The 24,673-nt window shown below is 40.0% G+C and overlaps 1 protein-coding gene across 2 annotated transcripts in view; it reads right to left on the bottom strand.

Annotated features, from left to right (window-relative positions):
• The window catches only part of ENPP2 (ectonucleotide pyrophosphatase/phosphodiesterase 2), a 74,184-nt gene that overhangs the window by 36,062 nt on the left and 13,449 nt on the right, over window positions 1-24,673 (bottom strand). Inside the window, exons 4-12 of one of the 2 annotated variants that reach the window (XM_040979378.1) lie at window positions 23,437-23,562; window positions 21,845-21,905; window positions 20,130-20,227; window positions 19,832-19,911; window positions 18,883-19,002; window positions 11,311-11,366; window positions 6,817-6,882; window positions 6,143-6,215; window positions 1,595-1,750 (exon numbers count right to left, since the gene is read on the bottom strand). In XM_040979378.1, coding sequence (XP_040835312.1) covers window positions 1,595-1,750; window positions 6,143-6,215; window positions 6,817-6,882; window positions 11,311-11,366; window positions 18,883-19,002; window positions 19,832-19,911; window positions 20,130-20,227; window positions 21,845-21,905; window positions 23,437-23,562 — 836 coding nt within the window. The remainder of the gene's footprint in view (window positions 1-1,594; window positions 1,751-6,142; window positions 6,216-6,816; window positions 6,883-11,310; window positions 11,367-18,882; window positions 19,003-19,831; window positions 19,912-20,129; window positions 20,228-21,844; window positions 21,906-23,436; window positions 23,563-24,673) is intronic. The other variant, XM_040979379.1, reaches the window with a different exon arrangement.

Genomic DNA, 24,673 nt, shown 5'->3' with positions numbered 1-24,673 from the left:
AACAGAATGTCAGATGGAGCGTTAAGTCTCCTAAGTGAAAGCACATTAGGCTTTGAACCATGGCAAGAAGATAGAGGCTAAGTGAATCAAAGCAGCTCTGAAGTCAAAATCACAACCTTCCACTGGGTAATAAATTAGAGCATCATTAATCTAATAGGATCCATCTCCCAAAGAACTTAACTGTCGACTTCTGAGTGCCATACAGATTCCTGAAGAAAGAGTCGTCTATGAAAGAAGCTGCCACTTTTCAATTCAGTCCCTTTCCAGCTGATTTTGAGTGAAATAAGAAACTATAAGAATCCTAATTTAAACAGGAGGGAACAACGAAGTTGGTTCTAGTAAGTTTCTTGTTTAGTCTAACAACAAAAAAAAAACCCTCAATTCTTTACTGAAAATCATTTCCAAAACCCAAGAAACATAATCCAGCTTCCATTTTTTAGCTCCAAGTGAAAGTTTCTGACAGCTTGAATGCCCCACCTCCTTGAAGCTTCCCTCCCTATTGTCACCTCTAACTATGCAATGAAGATCGCTTTAAGAAATCTCCCAGCACCCAATAACTGGCAGTACCTTGGGTGACTTTCACCAACCTCATACCCATCACAGCTAAGGTAAGAAGAGAAGAACTGAAAATTCTTTCCACTCAGACACATCCCATCTTCCTTTAACACAGTCTCGGATGAATCAAGACCATTTCTCGTATCATTTAAACAGCAAGATCAGATGTCACTTTGGTTTTCTCTATGACAAGAATCAGTATGCCAAATGCTGTCACAATTGAGAGCTGCAAAATAGTAGAAGGGACTAGCAAAAGTGAGACCAGGTGGCATTGACCTCTGAGAAAACTATGCTTTCCTCGAAGACCATTGTCTACACTGAAAAACACAAAACGCACAACATCTGTTTCTCCTTGGCAATGATTTGTGTCCCTTTACTTGGCAGAACAATTCAGGTAAAATCCATAACTTGCCTCACTTGGACCAGTTCAGACAATCATGCATAGAACACTGCCTCAGAAGCATTGGAAGGCTTCAGGAAGAGGCTCCTCTGAATGAACTGTAAAGAGCAAATACTGCCCCATCATTATGGGAAACCACACACAACTCTATCTTCCTATTGTTTTCCCTTTCAATCTCAGTTACTTGCTGGTCCAGAATCGCAGTGCTCCTCTGATCTCAGAAAGTACAGACCACTAATCCAAGGCAATCTTTCATTGAGTTCTAATCTGTTCTAATCCACATTGTGTTTGTGTGGCCCTCCCTCACTGCCTTGTGGTATTGTTCTCAGGAATCACTGGGATGCAGTTTGCAAGTAAGTTCAAGCAAAACAAACCGGTCACCCTCTTAGAGCCACTCCAGCTTAAACGTCAACGTGAGTTTCAAGGAAAGAGACCCTAAAGAAATAAATGGCTCCTTTCAGAAAAACATCACATCAGTGTTAACCCCTGAACTGCCAGATCCTATTAGACTCAAAGTCAAGGATTACAGATCAGTGTTTTTCTAGAACATGTGGAACCAATGTTCAAGCCAAGGTGCTGGAAAAAACCTTCAACTCAGACCTGCCCGCCACCAAGCTTCAGAACAATAGATGAACTTACTTTGTCCTGGCGAGATTCCGCAGCATCCTGATCGATGCTAGGTAATTTTCTTCTTCTTTTCTTTGGAGGAGCAACTGGTCTTTGCAGTCTCCTCTTAGGGGCAACTTTCCTCTTAGGTCTCTTAGCCGGAGAAAGAGGTGGGCCATAACTACTCTCCTGTACTGGCGGACAGAGATGCCTGGACTCAGAAGTCGCCTGTCCCTTTGGCTCAGACAACAAAACTCACACTTTTCCAGCTGGGATCAGCAGGGTCTTGGCAAAAAAAAAAACCAAACAGGCTCCTTGACTGAAAACAAATTGGCAAATTGGCATGAGGGACTGATTCAGAAAACTCTTATCGAGAGAAGCCTCCTAAATCAATCTCCCTGTTGCTACCACAGCTTCTTCATTGAGAATGAGCATGTAATTTCAGAGAATTGAGTCACGTGGGTTGTTTTTGGCTGAGGAGCCTACTTGTGGACACATGTGAGGGTGACATGGGTTCTGCAGTTCCTAACTCCAACATTACAGACAGGTTGATCCTTGCTTATAAATCACCCTCTACTTATAAGATATTAACTTTAAAAGAAATGGAATACCAGTCACTGGGTCATGTTAACATGATAGTGAGCTTCAGACGGCTCCACTCTAGAATGTGATTGGTCATTTGGACCACATCACCAGATGTATCAAAGCAATGGTCACCTCTATTGACAAGGATCAGAAAGAACATTTTTAGAACCAAGAATGGAATGACGCATGAATAATAAGCAGCCTTCCTTAGTTATCATTAATTCAGAAATTTTCAGCAGGCTAGAGATCTTCCCATTGACTGTTGAGGTTTTTAGCACAAAGGAGCTCTAAGCTCAGGTGTAGGCCCATTGTCCTCGTGAAATTTAGGTAAACTGTGCCAAGCATCCAGATCTCTCCAGCCCAGTGTGCAGATCTAAGAAGCATCTCCTCACACTCCTGCTATCAGGAAGCTCCTTCCTGTGAAAGTGGCAGAGCTACCCCCTTTGTCTTCAAACTCCAGACAGCAATCAAAGCTGACCCATACACTGAGCAAAGAGGGCACCCTTTAGGGATTTCCAAATGCTGGAGAGAAACAGGCCCCTGATTTGTTGATGGTGCAAAGGTGAAGTCAAGCAGCAAGCCCTGCTGTCCGCCTAGCTAACCTCTCTTAGTAGGTCTGTCCCAAGAGCCATTCCGATGCAGGTAGGGGCAGGCGGAGGAACAAAATGTTAGTGAATCCAAGAACATCTGCCATGCGATTTCACTGTTTCCAGGGCAAGCAACTGCACAGGCTTTCCTGAATCTGCCTCATCCTCTTCCTCTGGCAGAGTGATGGAAAGACGAAGCCCCCACAGACTCTGCTTTGGTTTGGTTTAATGCTTCTAGGGAGAGGCAAATGTCCTTGAGAAGAGTAGCAAAAGGAAAGAGGCTTTTTCTAGGTCATGGTCACCGAATACATTCTGCCAGCACTCAGTGTTGACCAAAAGACACTAGGCCAATTGCAAGAGATGTCAACATTCCAAAGACTCCAAAGGCACGCACGCCCTTCCCAAGGCAGCAGGTTAGAGGGGCAGAAGGAAACAGGAGGTTTAGCCAAACTGGGTTTCCATCCAGTGGTTTTATTGCAAGTATTTCCTTCTTGAAATGTTAGAGGGAGTTGAAAGCTAAGTTTTCACTGACCAGCCATACTTTAGCCTGAATGTAAAAGTTTTAGCCTGAGGTTATTAAGAGGATGGGAGGGGTAAAAGGCAAATTTCCCTGCTTTTCAGAAGGATACTTTGCCGTCTGAAGGGAGGGACTAGCCAGCCAAAGCTCTGCCTCTAGGCCTGAAAGAGCAGCCCAATGAGATCACAGAGAAAGCAAAGAAGATCAAAGAGAAAAAGATTGCGCCAATAATCAAAAGCAAGCATATTTTGAACATTCACCATTACACTATGAAACCAGGAGCAATACACCATTTCTTGAAGCTATTTAGCTCACTGTTTGGTCATCTCATTTAATAAAGACTCTGAGAATCATCCTGGAAAAAAATGTACTCTCAAATATTAAGCAATCAAGGACAAACCTGAACTGAGTTCATCTTGCTGTAGCATACAGAATTTGAGAACACAATCTTTCAATTAAACTTCAATTCCCTTTCAAGTTACTATCTGATTATATGCAAAGGATAACAAGCTATTGATTTGACAGGTGGCTACGCAGCTAGCATATATAATCTTTTCCTGGTCTCTCTATAAATTAGCTATGTAAACGTAGAGAAGATATGCAGGTACATAAACCATTTAGTCTGTGGAAGAAGAGCTTCTGACTTGCTTTGATTTTATGTTTTGAAATTGTAAACTACTTTGTTGTTTTTCCATTCAAATTACATTCCTAAAATAAGACCAAAAAATAGTTGAAATTTGAAAATGTCCCCTGCCTTATGAGAATAAAATGAGCAAATTAGCAAGTTACCACTATTGAAGATGCACACCGCAGCAATCCAATTGTCTTTATCCAGTACATATGTGAGAATATTTCAGTTACAAAGCAGTATTACTAGAAAGAACTCAATATGAATACTTCCAGCTTCTACTCTGAAAGTATTGTAGCAGAAAAAATTACATTTGTGCATTTACAAGCAGCCTCGGGAACAGAAACCATCACTGTGGCCAATTAAAGCATCCCATATCATGCTTCGTCTCAACACTGCCAGTGCAGTTTTTAATGTTTTTTCCCTGATGTAGACACATAAACATACACTCTCACAAAAGGAATTATATCTGAATTACACATATTGTGATACCAACGAGGTTCGTAGAGAAGTAACATTTATTGTTAAGGCATACAACTTAAGAGGTAAGTTCTAGCTCATCCATATCATTAAAAGCCAACTTCTGTCAAAAAGAAAACATTCTGTACGATTTGAACATAGCTATTAGCTGACCACTTTGCTTATCCCCTAGATTGAAGGAAGGTTAAATATTCCTTGGGGAGGATTGTGGTCTAGGAGCCAGAAGGTCTGAGGTTTTATCTCCAAGGTCTCCATTTACCAGCTAGACAACTTGAAAACTCCTTAGGTACCAGCATCCTACTTTTGAAATAATGGTTGCCCAACCCCTGTTTCGCCTGTCCCACAGGTTCATTTAGAGAATATTACTCAAGTTAAATGGAACCCTTAACTAGAACACATGGAACTGCTTAGGTGTTGGGTATGTGTGTGTATGTGTGTGTGTTTTAACATTTTAATACAATGTTGTTCCTTTTGTTCCCTTTAGATTAATCTCAAAGAAAGTCATTCTGCAGATAAAACAAGCATTCTAATTTTGGTTACCTTTCCTGACAAAATAAGAGCCATGTTTCATGTATACAGATGGTTTATCTCATTTTATCATTTGGGCTTCATGATCATGCAACACTGATTAAACATCAAAGAGGTAGAGAAAGAGCAATCAGACTTATAAGACTTCAATGATTTAAGACAAACTAAGAATAGTTTCACATAGTCATTAGTTTCTGGTGCCTAAAGAAATCACCACTAAATCGATGTTAAAGCTTTCAGAAACATGCATTTACTGCTTTTGCTTGGATGGCCTGCAATTTTTTCAAAAATACTTAAACCAAGATACATCGTCTGTATCTGTGTGAACACAATAAATCTGATTATGCTCAACAGCTTTGTCATGGGCATTTAGAGAACTGGAGATGGCTTCCATCTGTATAATTTATCAGCCAAAATAAAGTGTTATTATGCCCAAATCACCACCCCCTATTAAGAAATGGAGGTGAAAAATAGTTAACATATTTACAAGAGTTGAAATCTCAAAACCCTATCATATTTTAAAATGATCTATGCTGAAATAGTGGAGAGAAAAAAGGAATATACTTAGTGCCACCATCCAATTCCTGTCTCCTAGATTTCAGGCTGTACCAGGTCCCGTCTTATAAACAGATTGTCTTAAAATGTGTGTGATATAAGGGTGTCATCCTTGAATATTTCTCTTAATCCAGGACTCACTTGATTTGGGGAAGGTGATCGAAATGTTCACATTCAAATGTGGCGATGATTTCACAGCACATTAAGCTCTGCTGAAATGTATGTGAAGAAGTGTCCTACACCATAGCAACCGGACTGTACCTGCTAATGCCATTGGGGGCTACCCAGCTGATGGACCTCTGAACTGTACAATCACACTGAATGTGCTGATTTTCAATTGCAACACTGTACAGATTATAGTTTTTCATCTCAAGATTCTTTTCCACTCTTTTTCCAGTGAGCCAATGACAGCAAGTGCTAACTGTTCCCAAACCTTCACCCTATTACTGATACAGGTACAAGGGGAATAAGCCCATTTCTTATAAACACCAAACTGAGGAATGCTTGAATATCAAATCTGAAGTTTCCTACAGGAGATGTGTACACATTTTTAAGTGTTTTTAGTCTTGTAATTATTTAACTATTATAAATGTTGCAGATACAAATGCTTCCAAAGATGCTGTGCAAATCCTAAAGCAAGGTAAACATCCCAGGCAGGCCAGGGACAGCGGCTCTCCTCAGGCAGACGATAAACTACTAACCTCAGGGCCGAAGGGGCCGTATTTGTGTCCAGAGAAATCAGGTTGTTCAGAATAGAAGGCATAGACTGAAGGCCTATGGAAAAATTGGAAAGTTCAGAATCTCCCTTTAACCACACATATCAAAATATGTCAAATATCACCAAGCATTGAGAAAATTTCCCAGCCATGGCTAGCATTACATGGAAGTTTTGCTATGGCTTTCCATGCCCAGCGCTCCTCTCCATTATGGTAACTACCTAGAATTCCCTTCAGGACTCAAAGGACCCAAAGAAAAACTTGAATATGGATTCAGCTCCTTCACATTCGAGCTATTAGAGACCAAGAATAATCCACATGAACCAAGTGACCTTCGGTCTGCAAATGCAACTCCGCTAAAGTGAAGTATGCTTCTCCAGTCCTTGAGATGCTGTTAGGTCATTTATCCAGGCCAGAAATTTTCTCAGCAATACTATGTGGCCGAGATTAATAGCTATAGTAATCCATATATCAAATGATCCCCAATAACCAGATCCCTGTAAAGAAAATAATGCTTAAGATCAATAACCACAAACTTGCAATAACGAGCTTTGGTTGTGCTTCTCTCTTGCAGTCCATCTAGTGTTTCGCTCAGTTGTCTCCTAAGACGGAAAAGCACTGAAGAAAGAAGAGAGAAGGAGTTAGAGGGAAACAAATACCTCTCGTTGTCTGGCAGGGTAAGCCACTGCAGTATGGTTAATATTCTCCGCTCGTGAGGGATGACCCTGTAGGGCAATAACAAGCAAAAGCAGGTTGTTAGGTTGCATTTCCACAAACTGAAACCTGAAGAGTGCTTACTCTTGCACCCAGGCCAAATGCTCTCTATTTACCACCATCTGTTTTCACTTCATTGTAGTAAAAGGCCCTCTTCGGAATTAGCATTTAAACTTCCATTTTCATTTGCAACATATTATATTGCTCAACTCCTTCCACAGAAGACTAGACTGGAAATTCTGATTCATGGTCAACATAAGGAGCAAGCTTGCTCATCTCCTCCGGGCAGAGGGATCCTGGCTTCAGGATCATTGTTGCAGGGGACCAATCCACTAGCTGGACACCAGTACTTTCACTTCCCTGCCCATGTCTGCTGGCACTGGAACCTCTCTTGATCACTAACCCTATGGCCCTCATAGCCTCTGTTCCCTCTTCAGTGTGATAAAGGTCAACAGCAAAGCACTCTGCACAGTTTTGTTGTAATGAGGAAATGAAACAAGGCAAGTAAGGGCATGCTGGCTGCCTAGCAAGCAGTAAGTGCTAAGAAAACTTCTTATTTTTACTAATGATTATAGTAAGTCATCATTATGTTGGGACACAGCTGTACAACCTTAGAAACACCGTTTAACTTAAAACTTTATGTTCCTCTCCTATAAAATAGTGGGTTAAAGAATATAGTCTTGAAAGGCTCTTCCAACCCTAAAAATCTATCAAGAATAGGCACATATAATTACGTGATTGACAAAAGGGGTATAATCTAAATCCACAATGACTTTTGTGTTTAAGTTTCATTCCTCTGTTGAAATATAATTACCATAAGTCTGGCACTAGCTGTAAGACCTCTCAGCTAAGACAAGATGACTGTGTCCCGGGCTGACTTACAGTAAGATACTCAGAAGCTGAGTGTCTGTACATATGGGGGAACTGTCTTGCTCTTCCTTGGCAAGAAACACAAAATGTTTTTCCATTCACCTATGCTGGACCAGACTCCAGAGGCATGTCCGTGACAAACTCAAACAAAACACCCATGTCTAATTGTGGTTAGGGGAAATGACTGGGAGACACTTGATGAACCATCTACACCTTTACTCTTGGGGAATATGAGCAAGAGACAGAGAGATAGGAAACGGTTGGCTCTCAAGGCCATGGTAGGGTCTAGAATTAGCAGAGGCTTCTCCTCCAAACTCCTCCTCCACACTAACATGGCCCATCCTCATCAGCTCCACACATCACTCGGGATTTGCTCTCCTGTCTCTATCATACAAGATCAGAAAATCTCATTGATCATCAAACAGGTCCTCGCAGAAACCTATTCCAAGGCTGTCAGGGGAAAAAAGTGACTATTTATTATATCCTGTAACTGGAATTAGAAACACGCAAGGCAAAGCCAGGTTAATCACTTAAGGAATTTAATTCTTCACCTCAGAAATCCTTTGTATCTGAACAAAACAATTATAACTGCATATTTTGAATTCTTTCCTAATTAAAAAAGCAAATGTTGCAGCTCTTTCATTTCACCTTAACTCACTCCCTACCTTTAAGCTGCTTTATTTTATTTAAAATTGATGTTAAGACACATACATACAGAAATGCACTATAATGAATCTATTTCTAGTGCTAACAGAAAAATACCACCTAATAGAGTTTATGTCAAGTTCAGATTACCCTTCAGTCTTTTCTTTGGGTAGGGTACTTGAACAAGAGTGGATATATTCTGACAACAGAATGCTTGGCTTTGAATCCTGACTCCTGTAAAGGCTGGTGAGGAAGGTCAGGAAAATTATCTGACTTTTTGGGACCGCTACAAAATGAATACTTACCTATAAAGTTATCCTGAGGATTAAAAGAAACACTACCCATCCATATAAAGTGTTTAGAGTAGCACCTGGTATACAGTAAGGGTTTAGGAAAATGTTAGCTTTTAACATTATATGCTAGATTTACAGGTCTACATAGGTGATATTTGATAAAAGCATATTATTTTCAAGGTATGTGTGCAAACATAAATGAAGATGTAAGATACTCCTACCTAAAAGATGGTTATGGAGGAATCACCACCCTCTCCTTGGAGGATATAAACAGGTGATTATCACGTTCATGGGCAGAGCTGCTCATGTGTGAGTGGAAGAGCCTGGCAGGAGGACACTAGAAGTCTGAGAATCCATCCTGAGTGTGACCTTGACCACAACAGGTAGTCTCCCTAGGGCTTAGTGTTGCAAGTCTATTAATGATGAGTCAGACAACACAGTCTCTAAATTTCATGGGCGTTCCAGATATCTCTTATGAAATAACCTCAGACACCAAAAGGACATGGCTTTCAACTATCAGCGTTTAAATGCAGAGATTACGTACATAAATTTGACCAAGGAAGAGCTTATGTCCAAACAGAAAGGGAAATACAAGATATGTTCCATCCTTTTCTGCCACTGATTGACGTAGAACTTGCTATTTTCCATGGCCAAAGAAAATTTTAAAATGGAACTGATGAAATATTTAATTGTAAGAGAATAATGACTTTAGGACATATATAAGCATTGTATCATCACTATTAAAAGACATAATGTGAATAAGAAAATGAACACCAATTATTAGTTCTTTTCCCCGTGCACTGAACTTTTAGCACTTTGGACAAGCTAACTCATTCTATCTTCACAGCACTTCATGTTGAAGGTACTGTAATTTCCATCTAAAGATGAGGACTTTGATGTTTTGAGAGATTAAGTTACTTGTCCAAGGGGCAATCTTATAACAAGTTGAGATTAGAGTCAACCTAAGCACTTGTGCATTCTGAGAATGACTGCCTTTGCACACGAATTGACATCTAAGAATGCAATGGGGCATCAGCTAGCATGATTTTGGACTGAAATGCTATCATTTAAGAAGCAAGAATATAATTTTAGGCTACAGCACAGGACTGTGCTAAAAGAATGCCTTCAAACTCCAAGTCTAGAGTTGAATCTCCTCTTGGCATTTTCAGAATGTACCATAAATTTCTTTAACCTGCATTTCCCTCACATAACTGAAGGTATGATCACATTTATGTTACACAAGACCCCAAAAATGGGCGGAAATAAATCCAAGCCACTCCTGGGACACTAAGATGAAAGAATTGTCCAAGAAGCAAGGTGAAACTACACATCTTTGGAGCACACAAAATTCATCTTCTTATGAACAGTTTGAACGGGTGGAGAAAACTGTCATTCAAAAGCAGTACACTGGGACTTTTCATTGGAGCTGTCAGCAGCAGTTTCAGAGGATGGGATGAGCACTAAGTATCAATTATATTGTCGGACCCTTTCCATTCTGCTAGGCAATTACATTACAGAGAAAAAACCACTTCTATAAGCATCTATGATACATAAGGGTTAAAGAAATGCAACACATAAGATTCAATTGGTTAAAGAGCATGCCGTTGATGTTTAGTGGTGTCATTTTTAACATATTCACGTTTATTTTTTCAACTCAGAAGCTTCTTATTTAAAGAAAAAAGGAAAAAACAAATCTTTCAAAGGGATGACCTGTTTTAGCTTCAAATCACCAAATCCAATTTCAATTAAGCAACGCAAATCTGGAAAAGCTACTTTTATTTGTAAATTTGAAGAAATAGATGGCACCATTATGAATTAAGCTGAACCTGTGGTTGCTCTCAGCACACTGCTGTTATGGAATAGTCAGATTTTTTGATAAGACCTAACTGGCAAATATGGAAACAGCTTTGGAGGGTTATTTGGGGAAAAAAAGATGGAAAGATCATCTCAGTGGAACAAAGTCTCCACAAAGGTTGAAACAGATTACTTTTCTACACTGATTAAAAATAACCAACAGACTGATGGTTTTATTAGGTAACTCTCATATTAAGGCTTAAAACCATTAGTTACTAATCCTCCTATCACTTCCAATGGGACTTTTTTTTAATTGGGAAAATCAAGAAAATGATTCTCATGGTCTTCTGCCCAGAACCTCCAATTCTCAGACTACTCCATCAGTTCTCCAGCTACCTGAGACCACATTGGATTTCTAAGTTGTGAACCAAGCTAAATATAGCATGCCATAATATATTTACAGAAGACAAGAAAGCAAACTACAGCAAAAAAAAAAAAAAGTCTAGGAGAAATACCCATTTTTCTAACCAGCTACCAAAAAACCTGCAAACAGCAATAGAAACAATCTACAGGACAGCAAGAAAAAGAAGCAAAAAGCAGTCTTCTGTATATACCTTGTATTCTGAAAGGAAGGCAGGAAGGAGAGATGGAGGAGGAAGGGAGGATGGAATAGGAGTGGGAAGAAACACAGAGACTTCAGACAAACGAAACTACAACTATACGAAAATGCTCACATGTTTGCATTTAACTGAAATAAAATCAAAGCTGCGTTGTTCCCTCATAAACTGAATCACAACCGTAATTTCACAAATATTGAAAAAAATAAAGATAACTTACACAGACCAAAAGAATGTTCCAGCTCTCACCCCTTGCTTGATGGATGTAATCCATAGCTAATGAGGAAAATATAAGAGACTTAAAACACATTCTGAGTTTGGTCAAAGAAGAAAAAGACTTGACAATGTATTAGATCTGATATCTTATATTCTACTCACACCCCATCATAAATTTCACAGTATTTGCAACCACTTCTCTTTTTTCACATCTGGAAGTCAGAATCATTATTTCCATAAATGTTATTCAATACATTCTCTGCAAAAGCTCTCAAAAGCTCTGCGTCTAGTGACATTAAAAAAAAAAAACACAACTCTTATTTCACCTCAGAAGTCTCTCTCTCTCATGTCTGTCTTTTCTGATCATTGTTTGCACATTTTACTTCTATGGTAGAAGTCTGCTCATCAAAGGACCCTGGAGTGGACCATATGTTTCCTCGACTATTGAGAGTCTGGTGGAGGAGAGCCCCAATTTGGCACCCAGATGTCAGAATCCTGGAACCTAACTTCTCTTGTTTTCAACTAGACAAATGAGAAAGAAAGGGAAGGGCTAATTTTTAACCCAGATTGTTTCTATATTGTTTACCTAGCCTTTTAGTTACATGGACTTGCTGGGAAAAGTTAGGAGATCCAAACATTTCATCCAGGATTTTTAAATATTCTTTGCAGTTCCTGCTGTACCAGGGCAGCAGATACACGAATTCACAACCCAGGCTGCAGCCGGACGGGCTGGACTTTTTTTTAATCTTGCTTGGGTCATTTACCATCCAGATGATCCTCCCACATGTTGCTTAACCCTTCTCTTCTTGAGCTTTTTTTTTTTTTACAATATAGATAATATTATCTACATAGGAATAACCTAAGCTTTCATGAGTTAACACATTTAAAATTCTTCAACCAGTTTCTTAGCATTTGGTAAACACTCAAACAATTTCAGTGCTTCTTATTATGCAATAATGGAAATAAATATAATCCAGTTATTCTAGGAACATTAAAAACAGCTTAGGATGGCAAGGGGCCCACGGAGCAGACCTCTGAGAGCAGAAACCCCTCACTTAACGGAAAGAACAGAGGCAAACAGGAGGGAGGACTGCGGTTTGCCCAAGACTGAAACAAAACAATCTTGCAATGATAGCCAGCCCTTGGTTGGTTTCATGGTACCCTGCCTTTGAGAGTGTCCTGTGACTATAATAGAAGCCTCTATTTTTTAAAGATTTTTTTTATTGCAAAGTTAGATATACAGAGAGGAGAAGAGACAGAGAGGAAGGTCTTCCATCCAGTTGATTCACTCCCCAAGCTGCCGTCTCCGCCGCAGCTGAGCTGATCTGAAGCCAGGATCCCGGAGCCTCTTCCAGGTCTCCCACACAGGTGCAGGATCCCAAGGCTTTGGGCCATCCTCCACTGCTTTCTCAGGCCACAGCAGGGAGCTGGTTGGGAAGCGCTGCCGGGATTAGAACCGGCACCCATATGGGATCCAGACGCATTCAAGCTAAGGACTTTAGTCGCTAGGCTACCACACGGGACCCAAAAACCTTTATTTTTGTTTTATTTTGCTTTGTTTTATTTTATGTGGAAATGCACAGTTGAGAGGTGTAACACATCCAGGTGCTTAGCCATGGTTTCTGAAGGACCTGGCATGCATAGCCGCAGAAAGTTCTTGAAAGATCTTAGACAACACCACACACCGCCTGTAGGAATTTTCTGGAAGTCCATAGTCCCTGAAATGACAGCTACTGTAGCCAGTGAGTGTGGGCATGGAGGGGTAAGAACACACAGTACTTCCCAGATGGAGTCCTGCTCTTGATCAGCAGTGCTCAGTTCACACACACATGGCTCCCAGTGGGCCAGCACCTCTGATTCCCAGGAGTGGTTCAGATTGTTTTGAGATCCCTGCCTGTTCTTTGCACCAGGACATCCTTCCATTGTAGAGACACACTCTGACTTGGGCAGTTCCCCCCCAGAAAAACCAGGGTTCAAAACGGGTCCTGTTCATTCGTTCTCGTTCTGATGCTGTCACCAGCAGGAAATTGAGCTCCAAGTAAATAATGGACCCCTGAGAATACCTCAAAATCATGCCATTCCCAGAGTCCAGTTTTGTTTTTTCTTAAACATTTATTTATTTTTATTTGAAAGGCAAATTTACAGAGAGACAGAGAGAGAGAGAGAATCTTCCATCTGCTGGTTCACTCTCTAAATGACTGCAACAGCCAGAGCTGAGCTAATCTGGAGCCAGGAGCTTTTTGCCAGGTCTCCCACATGGCTGCAGGTGCCCAAGAACTTGAGCCACTCTCCACTGCCTACCCAGCACATCCGCAGGAAGCTGGATCAGAAATGGAGCGGCCAGGACATGAACTGGCATGGAGAATTAGCATGAGACACCATCATGCTGGTCCCCAAAGAGGCCAACTTTCTTATATTAAGGGATCTATTTTCACAGTAATTTCAATGCCACAGAGCAAAGCTTAGCATATTCATACCCAAGGCCTTGGGACGTGGGCAATATTCATGTCAGCGTATGTGAATCACAACACCATTCTAGAGTGGTCAGCGGGAAAAGCCTTCTAAACACAAATCTGCCAAATGACAATCCTGTGCTTTCGAAAGTCGTACAATAGAACGCATTCTGACGCTGCACTGTCTGGACCCCATGAGTAATGCTTAGCTCAGCAGCTGCTGCAAAGCACAAGGACTGCAAGAGGCCTTTGCCGTGTTAGAAGGAAAGTGTACACAGTTACGACTACAAAGAAGCTGTGTAAAAATTGATCTGTTGGAAAAAAACTGGGGTTAGTTGTACTTCGTACTCTTCTGTACTTTCCAAAATACTTACAGGAACAATAGACGTATTTGTTATCTGGGAAAAAAAACTAACAAAATTAAAAATTCCCTAAAATTTCCTCATAAAATTCCCTTTAAAAAAAAATCAGTTAAGGACCTGGCATGGTAGCCTAACCGCTAAAGAACTCACCTCGAATGCACCCAGATCCCATAAGGGTGCCGGTTCTAATCCCAGCAGCCTGCCTTCCCATCCAGGTCCGTACTTGTGACCTGGGAAAGCAGTGGAGGATGGCCCAAAGCCTTGGGATCCTGCACTTGTGTGGGAGACCTGAAGAGGCTCCGGGACCCTGGCTTCGGATCAGCTCAGCTGCGGCGGAGACGGCAGCTTGGGGAGTGAATCAACTGGATGGAAGATCTTCCTGTCTCTCCTCCTCCGCATATCTGACTTTGCAATAAAAACAAACAAATCTTTTTTTAAAAGAATTTTAAAATCAGTTAATCATTTTTTAACTAATCATTCTAAACTAAGTGTTTAAACTGCCAGACCAAAACTGGGTTTGGGTTTCTTGCCTTTACTCCCGATGCTTCCTGTGCTGTGCTTTATCTGGAGACCTGATTGCAGCAATGGTGTTCCCGTCACTCCGTTTTGGAAAGGAGAACGAATGAGAATAAGGTGAGTTACCAGGACCAGAGAGATTCAGATATGAATTCAACACTCACTCAAATTAAGTCGAGGATGTAAAGAAGAGTTTGGGAAAAGAAAAGCATCTATGGGCAGGCATTTCACACAGATGTTACAGTGCCACTTGGGACACCTGCAGCTCCTATGAAGTGCCTGAGTTTGAAACCCAGCTGTGTTTACAATTTCAATTTGCTATTACTGTTGTATCCACAGAGGCGAGAGAGCAGGTGGTGGCTAAAGACTTGGATCCCTGCCAATACCTGGGAAAACTGGACTGAGTTCTGGGCTCCTGGCACCTGCCTGGCCCAACCCTGGCTGTTGTACACATTTAGGGCATGAACAGTGGCTGGAAAATCAGTCTCTCTCTCATCTTCTCTCTCTGCCTTCTGATATAGATATAGATATAGATATAGATATAGATATAGATATAGATATAGATATAGATATAGATATAGATATAGATATAGATATAGATATAGATATAGACATAGATATAGATATAGATATAGACATAGATATAGATATAGATATAGACATAGATATAGAGATAGATCTTGAATATATATATTCAAGTAACAAAAACAAATAAATAAAAATAAAAGCATTTTTTTTAAATTCATAAGCAATCATGGTAGTCTTTCCAGCATTTTTTAAGGGGATGTTATTCTACTGCATTAAAAATTCCAGAGCCAGGATTTATAGCATTCTGGGACAGGTGACTTCAGCAGCAATCGATCCACTGCTGAAGGCCTGATCGGCTAAGGAGATGAGAATCACAGACCCAACAAACATGCCATGCTTGCAATGACCAGTGTGCCTACTGTCCAAGTGCTTAGGACCAGAAGGAAGGAAGCGACAGAGCTGTCAAAAGATGAGTGAAGCTGCCACAACTAAGAAGAAGGGCCATCTTCGGGTCTGCCCAGGCTAGAGGATGCACAGACCAGACACACGCCAGAGAAAACTGTACAACAGCCAAATCCAAGCACAGTGGTGCACCCCCTGAGTGTTCCTGCAGTCTGGACTGGCTGTTCTGAAGAGAGACACCAGCCCTGTGGGACCCAGAGCCTAAAGCAGATCTGCGAATAATCAGATCCAAAAGGAGACAATAGGAAAAAAATATATAAAATTCCATAGGAGGGGACTTCAGTGGAAAAATCAAGATAAATAAGAGACTCATCGGCAAGTAAGCAGAGCCCATCCCTGAGTGCAGGAAGACACAGCATAAGAAGAAAAGGCATGTGGAAAGGAAACAGCAGAAGAAAAGAAGGTCAATCTTCTCTCACCAGGATGATAAAGAGAGGTAAGCCATGGCCTTCTTTCATCAAGCCAACTGCTTTGGAAATATATTCTTTCCCCTCTTTCTTGAACATACCACCCTTCTGGCATATTTACACTGTGATTCACTGAGATGAACTCTTGTACCAACCTATGCACCACCAGTAACAAGTGGTGTTATAATGAGTGGCACCAACAGAAAGCATTTCAAGGTTTCACCTGTGCCTCTTTTTGAGGTGCATTCCCCAGAACCCTGGCTTCAACAGTGCTGCACGCTCAACTTAAACTTCTCAAAACTCCTCACTTGGCTCCCTACTGCCATAAGCAATCCACACAGTACGAGAACTACCCCACTGAGGTACGTTTCTGTGCAAAATTGCAAGACCACCACAGAGAGAATTTTCAAAGACAAACACACCAAAGGAAGCTCGTGAATATGAGCACATGACACACAGGGTTGAATAGCAGGTGCCCATTTCTAACGGTGCATTCTGTAGAGGAGCAACTTGAAAGCAGGCTACCCTTGGTTGAAGTGCTTTTAGCAGAGTTTTGGAAGGAGGAAATTAAATTTCAGAAATTATTCTTGGAAGCCTAGTGAGATTTGAATTTTCAGATGGAAACTATAAAATGCCTCATCCTATTTATGAAATTTTAAACTAGGATAAGTAGTGGCTTAAATTCATCATTTAACCTGGCACCTCTATTGCTTAAAAAAAGACGTACTGCATGATTTTATCCAGTAAAAATAAATTGGTCTCATTTAATTACCAGCATACCTTTTTTTGTAAATATTTTCTCAACTCCAATTTTCCCGGTGATGACTTTAGGAACTGTACAACTCTCTAAAATAATTGCACAAACGCTTGAGGAATGCTTGTTATTCCTTTTCTTACAGAACTTACAGTTTCTTACACTCTCTCAACAAATGTTTGGAGTTTCTGTCCATAACTGTTCCTTTTTCTATTTATGATTCTTAGGATTTTTACGATGCCATTCTGTTCAACATGACAGATTGAAACACAAATCCGCTGCACCACAAATCCTGGTTAACAGCAGAGAAGGCCTAAACTTGGTCAGATATGTCAACTTTGGGAGTTAGCAGGGAAACAAGCAAACAGTTCAAACAGGGATTCTCTTCATGGGCAAGCTCGCACCATTCCGTCAGCTCGGCTTCTGCAGCAGTTAATGAGCATGTGGGCCCACCTTCTGAGTCATGCGAACCCAGAGGAAACCTAATGTCAACACTCCATGTAAAGTGATCCGGTTTGATACAATTACTATTTATCTCTACATCCTCTGTCATTTCTCTGGCAACTTGGCATCTATGACAGAATTAATTTAAAAGACCAACCAGCAATGACTTGGCTGAGCTCTCATTTCAACCATTTCACTTACTCATAAAATATTCCCCTATCCTAAACCTTGTTTGTGAGATTCACTCCATCAACAGTTCACACTATGATGGCAACCTCAAGTCAACGTGGGCCTTTGCCAAGTCCAGTCGGAGTAAAGACAGGCGGATTACAACATGTAGTATTCAGGGGCATTTCTACCGACATTCAAGAAAGCTGCCAGAAGAATGAAAAGTCTATATCTGGCATATGTTCTGATCACATTTCAGAAACAGCAAGACTTTAAGTAAAAAGAACCTTATATATACCTGTTTTGTCCACAGATCGCAGTAGCCATTTCTAGGGGTAAGATGATACAGGCAAGGTGTATGCATGGCATTTGCAGACACTGGCCACCTCTCCTACACACAGTTCTTGCAGCCCTCTTCCCCGTCAGTTCTGCCCCTAATCAGAGTTGGCACAGAATGGACCAATTCTCCATCCTTTTTCATTCTGTGCACTAGAGTGGTTCCTGTGGCAATTCTGCTCTTCAACCCAGATCAGCACACCCAACAACTATGCCTTTATATTGCTGGCTTCCTCATGCCTGGCCAAATCAAATTATCTAACTATAGATAAAATCATCAAAAAAAAGTTAGGTTGAAATCCACATCCATCCCTCTTTATTTTCTGCCCATCTCTTAGGTCTGAAATAGACAGGGTGATTTCTTTCAAAACATTAATTTCATGTCTCAGAATCAATGTGTAAGACCCTGTTTATTACATTTAAAATCTTTCATTTGAACTCAAAAATTCTAATGAATTAAATATTTAAGTGTATTAAATAAAAGAATTTGTGAATCTACTTTGAGCATCAGCACATTACAATTTCTATATTTGTTGCATTGAGGCAAAAATATTGGGAAAATCATAATGATTCATTTCTCTTTTTCACTGTCCCCAAGTCTTGTGAATCAGTAACATACAGCTATCTATTCCCTCTTCAAAATGCTATGAAGTTTATCCCCATGTCATTATTTCTACAACAGTTGTCCTGGAGAAGACTTTTAGCACCTTGCATTTTTATAATCATAACCTCACACATATCTATGCATATACATACCCATCACACAGAAATGCATTTATATATGAACACACATGCAGAAATATTATTCATGTACATATAAACAGCTAAATATACATACACACAGGAACAATTCCAAATGTTCATGGAAATGTAATTAAAGGATACGTTTATTCGAGAACAAAAAGCTTTTGAAATCCACATATAGTTTCCTCATTTTTCATGAAACATTTTGAAAACCACTAATATACATATACACTATACACAAACACATTTTGTGTGTTTATATGCATACATACATATATAAATAATATCAAAAGAATAAAACAATAGTTAAGTATGAGGAAATTGTAGTCTCTTTTTCCAGGTAGCACATTTGGGGATGAAATGATTCCACCCATACACACACAAAAAAAATGCAAAACTTACCGGCTGTCCTCCCCACCACCTATGGTTAAATTTCTCCCGCCCTCGAAGATGAAAAGTGGCATCAAATACAGGATCATACATTGAATTGCCCACAATTCCATGTGATTCTGGATACAATCCCTGTGTGTAAATGCAAAATTATTTTTTAAGTAACAATATAACAGTCTATATGGGCTGACTCCACCATGATTTATGAGCTGCGTTATAGCACTATTTAACTTGCAGAAATATATTTTATATTATAAAAATGTGTGTGCAATATGGGTATATGTATTCATTTAGATAATATATATATATGAATAGATAGCTTCTTTATTGTGTATCTTACTAGCCAAACACAAACATAACTATGGAATTAATTTAGGCCATATGCTAACCCTAACATGATTATAAGAAATTTACATTTGAATTTTTTGGCTGCTGTAATCTAACAACACAATAATTTTGTTATAATAAATTAACCTTTAATTTGGAACTTACCTATATTCAATGTTCAGGTATATATTTTTTCCTTCTTTGGAAATTCTATTTCTTTCCCCCAAAAATAACAAAAACAATAATAGAATAATAAAAGCGGAAAACGAGGTAAAATTTGGACCCGAAAATTAAAACATAACAGCCCTAGCCAACACTTTCATTTGTCAATTCAGAAAGTAAAGTTAGACCTTTTGGTTTTTGAAATAAGTGTAATGCACACAAGCAAACATATGGATCTGAAACAACGTGGTAGCTTTCTTTTCAGTTTTTTAAGGATTCAGTTACTAAATTTACAGTGAAGTTCAATTGCTTACCAAATTATAAAAGGCATTTGCTATGAACTATGCAGATATAATGGGAGGTGGAAAGAGTTTGTTTGAAAAGTAAGAAACATGTCTTGAAAAGCTTCCCTTTAAGTCATTCCAGGACATAATGAGCCATTCCAATATGAATCGTTTGCAAAAGGACTTACAGTGGCCAAAGTGTACAAATTAGGGAAGGTTTTGGTTGGGTACACGGGTCTCATGTAGGGAGCGTGGGTGCCACAGGATCCTGGAAACAGAATTCCAAAATGAGAACAAGAAAATGGAGAGAAATTTTCAAGCATGAGAATTCATTTTATAAGTGATCAAAGGCACATATGTCTTCACTTTCGTCTTTCAGATAAAATACACGTCCAACTGTGTGGCCATAGACCTTGTGACCCACAACAAAGTGATTAGTGGGAAATCCAGAATCAGACAGCGATACAGACGATAAAAACTACTTACGCAGCTTCTCAATGTTTGGCATGACCTTGCTGCCTTTCTTCATGTAAGATGCCCGGAAACCGTCCACTGAGAAGATGATTAATGGAGGACGAACAAACCTTAAAGAAGAACACATGAAGCCTTAGAAAGAACTGCAAGGGCATTTATACCACAGCCAGTCATTGTCAATCATCAAGGTCAAGCATTTCTGGGAATAAACTCCATCCTGGAAAATCCAGCTATCACCTTGCTCTCCTATAATGTCAGTTGTTCATGCTTCTGTCTGCCTTGCAGACATTAGGTCAACATATCTCTTTCCTCATTCATATATTCATAGTTTCACATTACAGTGCTTATCGTAATTGAAGAACACCTTTTGCAGGCCTGTCGGAAAGTACATCAGTACCTTTTGATCAAATATATCCATGAGAGAATTGTAAAACAAATGGTGCTGGCACTTCTGCAGGTCTCAAAAAATTTCTTTGGGGTGGATATTAGCTGAAGAGCTTCAATCACCACATGGATGTCCATATTCCATATCTTCAAGTCCTGGTTACTTTTTTCCAATCCAATACCCACTGAAGTTCACAGTTGGAGTCAGCAGGTAAAGGCTCAAGCAATATGCCTCCCTCCTCCTATGTGGAAGATTCAACTTTGACCTGCACCTGTCATGACTCCTGCAGGCATTTAAGGATTGAATCAGCAGATCAAAAACAACTCTCTCCATCTCTCTCTGCCTAATAAACACTTAAAAATCTTAAAATACTGTTAACACTAACAGTTTGAAGTTAATAGATCAGGCATAGATTTATGCTTATTTGAAGTCTCATAGTAAATAAGACATTTTAAATGAGTCACCTGTAACACTTAAAATAACACTACATAAAAGCTTCCTGTTATAATTAACATTATCATGTAAGTTTCCATCATATAGTCTACCTATTCATCAAAAATGACAACATATTTTGCATAGCCAGAAACTATCACATTCTACAACCCAAAAAAGTTCAAGTGACTCACTAATGTGAAAAGGAAGTAAAAGCTAAAGACAAAATCTAAACACTTGCATGTTGTGTTCTAACCCATGGTACCTAAAATCAACATTCCTTTAAAGGACAAATACACTATAAAAACACATCTGTTAAAAATGCATTTTCTCCTAAGCATTTTCAGGGTTCATGAATTTTCCACCATTCTGGGAGGGATAATAACAGCTTTGACGCTGGTCACAGCAGAGCTGGGAGAATTGCCCAAGTTAGCTGTCCTGCCACAAAGCAATGCTTTAATAGCTCCTCAAGTTGCTGCAGCATCTGGTGGGGGTTACCACTATACATGATGTGTTTGAGAAATTCTATAGTCTAGCACTTCCGTGCCTCCTTACAGGAAAAAAAAATGGGGAGGGGGTAGCAAAAGCAGAATTTCAGGGAAAAACACCTAAAACAAGTTAGTGCCAGAAATATATCCTCCTCCAGTGACCTCCAGATGCACTTTGGTCATACGGAGTATAGGTAATGTTCAGAATCCAACAAACGTTGAGGTGATAGCAAGAAATTAGAAAAAAATAAACCATCGTTACTTTACTGCCTGGCTTTTGATGGCAAATTAGTTGCAAGTACTCATTCAATTTACCTATAGAATATTTTAGTTTTACACGGTTTCTAATATTTAACCAATCACATTGTGTGTTTCATAAAATAACACCATAAAATTTCAGAATATTCATAGAGCACACTTACCCTGCAGGGCATTCTGGGGCCTTTATTTCCTCACATTCATCGTCTACCCAATGTGATTCTCCTTTTAAGAAAAAAAAATAGCTTAATTTATTGTGAATCCTAATGATCAACAGGATCCAGAACCTCAAAGGATACAGTTCCAAAACTTGTGTCCTATTTCACATGAGAACATGCCTATGAGGCATTATCTAAAGAGAAATTTAGAATAAAATCTTGTGTCTGGTTTGGTTTATACAGCATATCCACACATGGTGAGGAAGCTAAACTCTAATAACCACAAGCAGTGTTTATTCGAGTTCTCTAAGACTAAATGGCTTGAAGATTTATTTTTTAAAACACAGTGGTGTCAGTGAACACAATTTCATGTTTGCATCCCTCCAGAAATAAACTCTTTGATCATTAAATGGAAAGTTCTTTTCTCTGCCACTGAAGCTCTTGGAAACCACAGAAAGCTTGACACAACTTCTCTTCAGGGCTTAGAACATAGAGAAGTTAGATGTGGAAGATGGCAACAGAGAGGTTATTTGCCAGTGAGTCTGTACACAGCCTTTGAATTCTTTTTTTTTTTTTCTGATAAACTTCTCGAAGTACCTCCTATGACTCTGAGATGTAACAGGAGCAACTAGTATTCGGGATGCCCTTGGCTGGCAACCATCTCCACCCAGGGCTGCTACCAGTGCTTCAGCAAACAGCTCACACCCACTGGTTACAAAAAGCATGCCTTCATGCCTCAAGGAACCACTTGGAGCAGTCATTTTGCCCAATAGGCAAGTCTTTGCCTGGGACACCCATACCCCATATCAAAGTTCTGGGGACTGAGTTGCAGTTCTGCTACTGATTCCAGTTTGCTAGTAACACCCATCTAGGAGGCAGCAGGTAATGGCTTAGGGGCTTGGGTCATTGTTATCCATGCAGGAGACTCAGATCTGATTACGCCTCAAGGCTTCAGTTTGACCCACTCTTGACTATTGTGGGCATTTGGGGATGAGCCTAGCAGATGGAAAATGCTCTCTCTCTTTCTCTCCTCCCCATCTCCTTTTTTATTATTATTAATTACATTGTATTATGTGACACAGTTTCATAGGCTCTGGGATTCCATCTCCTTTTCAAATGAAGTTGTAAGAAACAAGAATAACATCACTGTGATTTGGTTTTTAAGGATAGCAGTAGCCTGGCGCAAAGGCGGCTTTGCCTGAGATAGCCTAGCTTGACCCCTACTCCCCCTCCCCCCATCCACCACCCTCAGCCCCACTTCCCTAGCTTGCTTCGTTTGCTGCGGATCTTACTCTCATTAACACCCAAGTCCCAAATACCTGTCTCAGGCACTGACCAAAAATCAAAGCAGAAAATTTAGAAATCTCTTCATCATCATGACCCTATCCAATTATGGAATTTCAGTTTATTTCTTTGTTATTTCAGATCAATGAAATGCAGAGTGGCAAAACTAAAAAAGCAGTATGAGACATTAACACAACCAACGTTTTCTTCCTCCCAAACCCACATCCAAGGAGCTCCGTCTGCCACAGAGCCCTGTGGAGCATGATCAGTGCTTGTTCTTTGAAATCTCCAATCAGTCCAAAAAAAGTTTGTACCTTTGCAAATGACTTGGTAATTGGTGCAGCAGTCTCCCCGAGCCAGGCAGTCCTCGGAGCAGTGGCAGGCGTTCTCCTCGTTTCTTACCTCTCCGCATCTGTCCTTCGTACACTCCCAGCCACGAGCTGAAACGACCACGTCAAAGCACCTTCAGTGATGTGCACAAACCCAAAGAGGCCACAGCTGCTTAAAACAATTTCCAACAAAAAGAGTTCAAACCCCACATGATTTCAGCTGTTTACGAAATCTAAGCTGGCTTGAGGACTGATAGTAAGATAAATTTAAGAAATAAACAAAGCCAAAATGTAATTGGGCTTCTTGGGGAAAATGGGGTTCTTGGAAGGCATGCAAAGTACCCCAACTCTTCATAAATGTCTCTACCAGACTCAACGAAATGTATGCTAAATAAAGGTTATGATAGGGTTATAACTCCATCCTTTCATTTTTTGGACTCACTTGATTTAAGTTAAATTGGAACTAAGTGGCCTCTACCTGTATACGATACATTTAAGGGATACAGTCCTAAACAGATGAAGAGTACAAAGTGGACCTCAATAACTCAATGATTCCCATCACCGGCCAAAACATGGTCCTGCTTACGTGAACAATCCTACTGCCTGCTCTCAAGGAAGACAGCAGAGTGGTTGTACATTTCTGCCTCATTGCAGTTGGTTGAGACTTCACAGTTCAACTCTTTCAAGAAGATATTTTCAGAGAAATAATCTTTTCACTTTAAAAGAAGTGCTATACTTCTTGTCCAGCTTTTTATCCACGAGACTACACATTCCAAGGAAGGAAAATTTATGCATCTCCCTTTTCACCATTGCTTCCCATCTCCAACCACAGATTGAAACTATGCCTGCCACACATGCCTAAGTGTGTAATGAGTATTAAATCTAGCTGGATATCACCATGGAAATAAATTTCCTTGGCATTCAGGTCTGCTTTATCGTGTATTTATGTTATGACATTTTTACCCTGTGCTGGTCATGTTGTTTAGATATACTGAGGAACAAGAGAGACATGATTGCTGGCTTGATGGAACTTACGGACTGCAAGCAAATAAACCAAGGGACAAGGGAGTTTCAGCTAATGTCAAGTGTCATGAGGCAAACAGCAAGAGGCAGAGACAGAGAGCACTAGGGTGAGATGGGAATTCCCAAGAAGGCAGAATGATCAGGAACAAGTTCTCTGAGTGGAAAGACATGGACCCTTCAGGTCTTCATCGTTTAGGAT

Source organism: Ochotona curzoniae, unplaced genomic scaffold (assembly GCF_017591425.1).
Source record: "Ochotona curzoniae isolate NIBS_2020 unplaced genomic scaffold, NIBS_Ocur_1.0 contig_3190, whole genome shotgun sequence".
In the NCBI taxonomy this organism is placed as follows: Eukaryota; Metazoa; Chordata; class Mammalia; order Lagomorpha; family Ochotonidae; genus Ochotona; species Ochotona curzoniae.
Note: the sequence above shows the minus strand (reverse complement) of the source record. Positions and strands in the feature narration are given on the sequence as shown.